This window comes from Phaethon aethereus, assembly GCF_964289735.1.
Source record: "Phaethon aethereus genome assembly, chromosome: 1".
NCBI lineage: Eukaryota > Metazoa > Chordata > Aves > Phaethontiformes > Phaethontidae > Phaethon > Phaethon aethereus.
The window spans coordinates 40234167-40243434 of record NC_138575.1 but is presented as its reverse complement, the minus strand read 5'-3'; the positions used below and the strand labels follow the sequence as shown (position 1 = coordinate 40243434).

Sequence of the window (9268 nt, the reverse complement as noted above, 5' to 3'; positions counted from 1 at the left end):
TCTCCAGCCACTCCTCCCCAAGCCTGTAGCGTTGCATGGGGTTGTTGTGGCCAAAGTGCAGGACCTGGCACTTGGCCTTATTAAACCTCATACAGTTGACCTCTGCCCATCGATCCAGCCTGTCCAGATCCCTCTGCAGAGCCCTCCTACCCTCCAGCAGATCAACACTCCCACCCAGCTTGGTGTCGTCTGCAAACTTACTGAGGGAGCACTTGATCCCCTCGTCCAGACCATTGATAAAGATATTGAACAAGACCTGCCCCAGAACGGAGCTGACTTGTGCATGTTCAGGTTCGTCAGGCGGCCTTGAACCTGATCTTCTCTTACAGTGGGAGGGACTTTGCTCCTCCAGTCCCCTTCTTGCAGTCCATCCCGTCAAGAGGTGCGGGAAGAGACACTGCCAGTGAAGACAGAGGCAAAGAAGTCGTTGAGTACCTCAGCCTTCTCTTCATCCATTGTTACCAGTTTGTCATTCTTGCTGTCTTTGTTTGTACCATTTCAGATGGTACAAACTGGTTTTCCAGTTCTCTCAAACAATAGGATTTCCAAAAAGTGCTTGGAATGGGCAGGATAGAGTATTTTGTTTAGAAAAATGTCAAAACAGTTCCTTTTGAGAATTTCAGAACTTCCCCCTGCCCTAAAATTTTTTTTCTTATAAAAAAAATTAGCTGTTTTGTGCCAACATTATGCCTAATGATCATGAGAAACATCCTCTTAATCATAGAGATGCGGTGATCACGAAGAGTAGACAGGTACATCCTCCACGATGTGTAGCACTGATGAAACATATCCATATCTGTAGGAGATTAGTGGGTTTTTTTTGTGCTGGGGGAAAATGTTAGTCTTACAATGTCTTTGTAAGTGTGAGTTGCAAAGTCATGAAGCCTGATTATCAAGACATTTACTTTGCAGATAGTGGTAACATAAATAACAATATTTAGTAATTACATAGCACTGGTACAATGCGTATGCAAACTTTAATCACTTAAACCCCTTACCCTCCCCCCCAGCATTGTGAAGGAGGAACAGAAGGAATTATTTCTGCTGCTTTATAGGAAAGGGAGGCTAAGAGATGAAGTGTGATGTAAGGTCAGAATGACAACTCAGAGAGGGTTTTCCAACCCTGAGCTGCTTTCCTTGAGCAGTGGTAATAGAGGAAGCCACAGGGTTTTAGGGAAACGAAAGTCTGGCAGAGATCTGCTGGGCTGGTAAGGGCAGTTCCTTACTAACCACTCAGCCAGCATGTTGAAGAGTATGCATAAAACAAAAGATGAAAGGGAAAAACCTTTAATCAGCGGTCACGGTGAAATTTGACATGACTTTGCAAGGACATAACTGGGTAACTAGTGTAAGGTGTTGTATGAACAGAAGGGTGTGAAACCTCTGCTTTGCATGAAGAGTCAGATGACTTCCAGGCAGCAAAATGAAAAAATGCCTTGGTTTCATTTCCTTCTGTGTTTGGAAGAGATGACAGTCCAGCTGTGACTGTGGAGCCATATTAGAAGGACCACTCCAATTCTATGTAGCACAAGACTTTTCAATATTATTCTAGCATCTCTTTCAGCTAGATTCAGCCTAGTACTCAGGCAAAGAGCTTGTATTAGTGCTGAGTGTTCAGTCGCCTCCAGCATGCACTCAGTAAATATCTACTAAGGAACATGGATAAGAAATTGGATGCTCTTAGGCCCTTGGCTCTGTCTAGTAAAGGGCAGATATTTGCAGGATATCCCCTATTTTGTTTGCAACAATGTTGATGCTCAGGAAAGGCAGTGCAGAGGAGCCATCTGAATCTGAGCCTACCTAACAACCTGAGTGTTCACAGTTCTTGGGCGATAAGACATACACTGGAAAACAGTGATTTGTTTCATCACTTTTGGGTGGAATGGGAAGCAGAACAGGGCTGGGAGAGGTGCAGAACCACTGGGACTCAAGGATCCTCACGTTCTGACCATCTGCTGTAGACCGTTGCCTAATTTCAAAATGATTTGGAGAAGGGTGATGGTGTCTGTCAATAGAAGAGAACAGGACAAGCATGTCAACATTAACATGGTACCATTTATTCAAATAGAAAGGATTTGGAAAGGGGATCCTATATTTCTGTGTTAGAACACATTTCTGTCCAGCTGATGATTTACCACAGAACATTCAACGCTTTGTGTGAGAATTTGAATGTGGAGATGAATAGAAGGCCTGAATTTAGCCTCCACAGGCAGCAGAGGGTACCAGGAAGTCAGACCTGCACTCAGAAGGTAGCATGACAGAGCCAGATGTTATGGCTTTCTTATTCTAGTTTTCCCTCATCCACTAGATGAGTGGATGAGGGGAAGGCTGTGGATGTTCTACCTGGACTTCAGTAAAGCCTTTCACACCGTCTCCCACAGCATTCTCCTGGAGAAGCTGGTGGCTCGTGGCTTAGACAGGTTTACTGTTCGCTGGGTAAAGAACTGGCTGGACAGCAGAGCCCAGAGAGTTGTGGTGGACGGAATTAAATCCGGCTGGCGGCCGGTCACAAGCGGTGTTCCCCAGGGCTTGATTTTGGGGCCGGTCTTGTTCAATATCTTTATTGATGATCTGGATGAGGGGATCAAGTGCTCCCTCAGTAAGTTTGCAGATGACACCAAGTTGGGTGGGAGTGTTGATCTGCTCGAGGGCTGGAAGGATCTGCAGAGGGATCTGAACAGGCTGGATTGATGGTCTGAGGTCAACTGTATGAGGTTTAACAAGGCCAAGTGCCAGGTCTGTAGCTCATCGTTTGTGAGCTGAGCCCACAAGTGTCCTCTTCCTGATCCTCACTCTTCTTTTTCCCTGTTGGCTCCTTCTTTCTTTCCCTTGTAGGCTCCTCCGTACCCTGTATTCATATACTACAGCCTAAAACTACTCTGATTTCTTCATAAGAGTCTTCACAGTAAACTCTTTTCTTATGATATCCATCAAAGGAAGGTCTAGTTCCTACACAAAAACTTTTCCCCAGATATCCTCAGTACAGTTGTTTCAGGGGTCTGTATGCATTTGGAGAGCATCCTGTCATCTTCAACTGGGCTTTTTTTTATCCATGTCTTTCTGTTTTCATATTCTACACACATAAGTGAAAATGAATGGGCAGGTGGGGAGTTTTAATTATTGTAAAGCAGAAATGAGTGTCTTGAGTACTAAATACCTCACTCTTGCAGATAGTAGACAACAGTAGAGGAATTTAATATGACGTATCATTGCATCCATGCTGGAACCTTATTTTCCCTGAGCCTATTTTGAATCTGGAGGTGAAGAATGAGAAAGCAGCAGAAAGGTACTTTAGACCATGGAAAGAATGCAAATAGCATTTCACAAAAGGACAGCGGTAAGGAGAATATTTAGATCTCTAAGTGATTCTGAAGAATGCCATGGCAATCTCAGTGGTTACCAGAAATGAGTTGACTGTTATACTGACCCTTTAACCGCACGATATAATTTTTTTCAGGTAGTGTGTAAGAATATGCTTGAGCCACAATGCATACTCCCCAATCGGTATCATAATTTCCCCCTTTTCCCCAACCACGTGTAAAAGAAACTTCAGAAGCTGCCACGTAAATGTTACCCACTGACGAACCACTGAAAATTTTTCCAGGACCATGCTTTAAGAAAGATGCTTTCGAGGGATTCCCTTGATTAGCCCAAAACGAAGGCTTCTTATCTAACACTATCTTGTCTAAATATACACAGCCTGTGATGACGAAATAACAAATTTCAAGACCAGGTATAAATACCACTGACAGGCAGATGAAGTTCATTCGCCTACTTTCTTCTAATAGAACATTCAACTATTAGAAGTTGAAGCTCACTGCTCTTAGAACTGACACCTCCCAGAACTTATCTGAGCATTTTAACTGAACCATGGCCAAGAAAATGACTTGCCAGACATACAGCTTGTTTGTTCTGTCTGTCATCATGATTTTTTTTGGACGTTTTGGAAATAGCTTGGTTCTTGCTCAACTTCAAAATGATATAGATCAACTGAAAGCTGACTTTGTAAGTATGGTCTTCTACTGCATTTCTCTTCTCCTTCTGCTTGTGCTTTAGATATACCCCAGACTTGAGCACTGCTTGACATACTCAATATGTACTGATAGAGGGTAACCATGGAACAAATTTTTTGGTTATACCTTTTTTTAAACAAGAATATGGACAATTCGTTTGTTTTTTCTAACCTCTTTCACTAACATGATCCAGTTTTTCAATAGCCATAGTTAATGCAGCAGTTTGCATTTATTTCAGGGGCACTCATCCTTTCACAAGAGCTTCTCCTAACTTCATTCAGCCTTTGATTACATGGAATGTTTTATAGCAAGAAATCTCAATGCAATTTATGATGAATAAATGAATCTTGATTCAGTTCTATTCAGATGCAATTTACTGACACTTTTTTAGTTTTAGGTTAGTAATGTCAATGGAGGATTTAGTATTAGTTAGCAATATAAACAAAATGGAGAAGAACTTTTGCTTTAACAAATGCATCTGGTACTTAGTAGTAGTAGTAGTAGTGTGTTGCCCAAAGGTGGTTCCTACTGCTTATTCTTTTGCAACCTCCAGCCATTCTGCTTCCATATCTGTGACTATGATCAGGCATGGGAATGTTATCCAGCATGATATGACTTCCTTTCAGACAGAATTTTGATAACTTGATAGCTGTAATGTTAATTCACCTATCTTCATATAGGAGGCATTAATGTAGTTCACAGTTGACTTTTTCTGGGATTAGTCACAGAGATAACAGACCTACAATAGAGTCACTTCTAATTAACATCTTTTATTCTCAATATATTTTTTGGGTTTTTTTCCTTAAATGCATGAAAGAACTGCAGAAGTCTACTCCTATTTTCAGCTCTGATTTTTTCATAATGGCATATGAAAGTTGAAATGTAGTAGTCAAAGAATCACTCTGGAGTATCACACAAAGAAGTCTAATGTAACACTTCAGTGTTTGCAGATTGATAGGAAACAGGCTGTAAAATTGGCATTATATGTTAAATTTGTCATTAACATAGATCAGAGACATTCTCACTAGAATATATATAACTCTGTCAGATAGATCCTGAGCCTGAGCTTCTTCCACTGACATTAAAAACTCCAGTCCACAGCAGGTGCTCCCCACCTTTCAGAAGAGCAAAACAAGGTGCTCATCATGGGGAGCCAATCAGCCTACAAGGTTTCTGTCAGCCTGCAAGTTTTCTGTTTGCATTGACTGTATTTAAATTACTGAGCAGACAAAAAGGGAAATAGTGGCTGTTGTAAACAAAAAGAAAAAAAAAGACACACACAGAAAAGGAAATGATTCATTCTACCTTTCCTTGGTAGGAGAATTGTATTGCTCTTTGTTTCCTAGAATCTACCACAGTGTGTGGCTAACATCTGATGGTTAAACTCCATCCCTGCACGCCTCTCAGTAGCCCACTAACCTTGTATATCCCCATGCCTGACTATGGGTGATTGGGCTACTCTCCAGTTCTACAAACTGTATTTTTATAGTAAAGTTAATTTGTTCTTTTTCCGTATGAGATTTTACTAAGACTGGATAAATTCCAGGTCACAGACTACGTACTGGTGGACTTCGACTTACCAGAAAACATGCAAGATCAGGTCTGGCAATTTTCTAGCCAGTTGCTATGCTTATGAAGTGTAATTTGCACCAAACTTGCAAGGAGCTTTTGGTAAAATAGATGGTGCTAAATATATCTATTCAGATGAGTTATAGCAGAAGAAGACATTGAAAAGCAGACCAACACTGTTTCTGGTACCAGGCAGTCATCCAATGCGATTTGGTGCTTAGAGAAGTGACAGCATTGTAACAGCTATAGGCCAGTGGTGCAAAAATCACCTCTCTCAGGTTTTTACTGCTCATTTGAATAGAGAAAGCAAATTTACCTTGTTATAAGCATTGTTTGTGTAACAGATATGTTTGTTCTTTGTTGCAGAACTCAAGTCATTCAGACGTAGCTGACGGTGGACCTATTTTTACAGAGAAACTGATGAACTGGACAGAGGTGAGTCAGAACCAGATATGACAAAGCATCTCAGACACTTTGTGGGGCACTTTTGGTACAAAGCAGCTCCCAGGGACAACGTAACCAGTTGGGGTAGAACGAACATGAGCTGAGGCCACTTTGGTAGCTTGGAAATGAGAAAACAATCCCCATAAAAATTCTTCCCATAAGGATCAACGTGCTTTATACTGCACCATGAACTGATCCTGAGGTACAGCCAAGCCCAGGAGATGAGTTGCAGCATGTTCTTTATCATCCTGTTTCAAGCGGCAGTGAGAACCCCGTGTGCTGTGTTTTAGCTCATTCATTTTCCTGCTGATAGGCACTCACAGACCTTTCTTTCTCATTGCATTTTTCAACAGAGAAATGAAAAAAGGATCATCCTGAGCCAGATTGTTTCCATGTACTTGGAAATGCTTGAAAACACTGACAAGTCAAAGGCACACATCAGGCACATATCTGAGGAGCTCTATACTCTGAAAAACAGCCTTCCTGATGGCTTAAAGAAGGTGAAAGACCTCATGGACCTCACAAAGCTTCAGGTAAGGCTCTTCCTCTGCCTCCAAGGCTCATGACACTATATTTTCCAGTTGAGATTTGAGTCTGACTCAAGCCAATAATGCTTCAGTAACCCCTCTGGTAACCCCCGTCTGGCTCAGCTCAGACTGGAACACCTAATGTTTCCAGCTGCAGGGGCTGCTGCGGGTCTGCGGTGTGGGGTGTCAGCGTGGGGGCTGCCCTCCCCGAGTCTTGCCGGAGTCTGGTACAGAAGTGCCGGCGGTGCTGCCATGTCACCTGCCCACCAGAGCTGCCACCGACACGGCTGTTTGCGTTTTAGAAACTGGGTGGGAAAGTTGTGCCCAGCTACGACATGCCTCCGTGGGCTTTGGAGGCACTTGGCTTACTGAGCGAGCGCTGATGGCACAAACCACCGACCTCTGCAGAGGTCTGCAGCCAACGTCCCAGTGGAGTTAGCTGCTTGTGGGTAACAACTCATATATCATAACAACAACTGCAGAGTCGCTCTGTTTTACAGAATATGGCCGGTCTGTGACATGATGCAAAATAGCCCAGAAAGTGGAAAACAGAAATCCGTGACAAAGTGGCTCTTTGTTGTAGGAATTAGGTAGTAGAGTAACTGGAAGCTGCACATGTCCCTCTGGTTTACCCTGGCAGCAATGTAGCCTGTAGGATGTGATGAGTAAATAATTATCGCACTTGGCATCACCTTCATTCCTTTTGCTTCTTACTTATAACAGATGAGTGACTTGAAAATTCAACGTAAAGCTGTGAATGAGCTGTTCAGCGTCTTACAAAAACTGGTGGAGACCTCAGCTTCTCTCAAAAAGAAAAGGAGCCAGTCTCAGAGGTGCAAATGCTGATGACACCACATGCCCTTTTGTACTGAGTTATTGTGCAAATTCTGTTATGATGCACATTTTTTTATTTCAATATTTTATTGAGTTTTTATACATTTATTTATTAATATTTAAGTATTTTAAATAATTATTTATAAAGAGACACCAGTCAAAGTATTTATACCTCCTACTACTATATATTAAATTACTTTTTGTCTTAAAATGCTGTCTATCTGTTCAAAGTTTGTTGACCTGAAGATACAGAATGAGGCAATGTTTACTCAGTTTCCATATGGAAATATTGAAATGACATGATATGGTTACCAGTTTTCCATCTGATGCTGTCCTGAGAGAGGGATGTGGTAAGTTTAGTCTTATCATTCATTTATTTGGCGTGGAGACACAAGCACCAATATGAGGAAGTTTCTGTACTCCAGAAAATATATTCATATCTGCTTACTTCTAAGCATACCTAAATCCAAATCAATCAAATAGACATGCTTAAAGATAAGCAAATGCTGAAGCACTTTTCTGAACTAGGGGATTAATGATTAATTGCTGGTAATTATTGTTATGCACTGAAGTTACCAGGAGGCCAGGCTAATTAGCAACTCCAGCAAATGTGACTAACTCTATTGCACTGACTTCAACTCACTGATTTTGAGAATTTCTGTATTTTTTTGTACTGCATCATTTAAATATGTCTGATGTAATTTTATTTATTTGGAGGTAGTATGGAAGTTTTTATCTCAAGGACTATGTTTTTGTACCAGAATATTATTTAAAACTTTGGATTTCTCAATGGAAACTTTTTGAAATTTGGATATTCAATAAAAAAACCCAAAAACCAAAATGTACTTGCATATTTATTCACCAGAATATCTGTGAAAAATAGAATGCTAATCTCACTCTATGTTGTCACAAAAGAAGGCCCTGTCCAGATATATAAAATCAAATTTTATTTCCTCTGCCTGTCCAAGATTTGGGAATAGGCAATGTTTTCAAAGAAATCTGGCAGAAGGATTTAAAATTCCCAAGCTCTTCAAGTTTTGCTTGTATCTGGATGAGGATACATAATTTTGCTTATAAGAAGGCATTGATCATTTGAAGTATGTTGTTATTCTGATTTAAAATAAAAGACACTTTCAAATTTCTCTGCAAGTCAAAGTTATAGAGCCTAAATCCAGGTCAGCCCAACTGCTGGGCTCTCTGCAAGTGGTACAAGCTGGAGTCCTGGAGCTGCTTGGGCTTTGGCCAGTCTCAGAGCCTTGGGTTTGGGCTTGTGGAGGGGAGTTGGTGGGGCTTCCAAATTCTCCGGTCCTGAGGGGTTTACCACACAAATTATCTGGCGGCAGACTGGTCGGGCTGGCTGGGAATGGGGCAGATTTTACTTGTGATTCCTACCAACATGGGACCTCCAACTACCCCCTGAACTTTGACTGAATAAGCAAATTCCAGAAATAACACTCCACCAAGCCCAAAGTTTATTTGTAATAAGCCAAATGAGTTTAGTTGTAAGTGTTGCAGCCCTTCCTACTGCCATAGGCCCAAGCTGTCTCCCCTGTTGTAAGATACCCTCTTTCATATCCTCATTTTACAGTCATAACAAATTGACTCAGTAATCCTGGAGACTTGAACTGATTTTGAAGGAAACAGCTGTTCTTGTTTGTACTCATCACAGGCATGTGTATGCCTGTGAGATGCAAGTGAAATAATGCTGTGGGATTTCTTCTGTTCCAGCACTAAGCATGAGAGGCCTCAGTATGCATTTAACATAGGCAATGTGTTCTTCCGTGCACGTGCTCTTTCATGAGGTATTACTTAAAAGAGACTAGCCGTCCTCCAGGGAAGCAAAGCCAGCTATAGCAACTTCTATTAAAAAAAAAAAAAAGA

General features: G+C 41.4%; 1 protein-coding gene across 1 annotated transcript; it reads left to right on the top strand.

Annotated features, from left to right (window-relative positions):
• Window positions 1–3882: 3882 nt before the first annotated feature.
• Window positions 3883–7399, top strand: IFNG (interferon gamma; the record flags this gene model as incomplete). Its single annotated transcript, XM_082014380.1, has 4 exons — window positions 3883–4005; window positions 5949–6017; window positions 6380–6559; window positions 7277–7399. The coding sequence occupies 4 exons, from the start codon at window positions 3883–3885 to the stop codon at window positions 7397–7399; spliced, it is 495 nt and encodes a 164-aa protein (XP_081870506.1).
• Between the last annotated feature and the right edge of the window lie 1869 nt (window positions 7400–9268).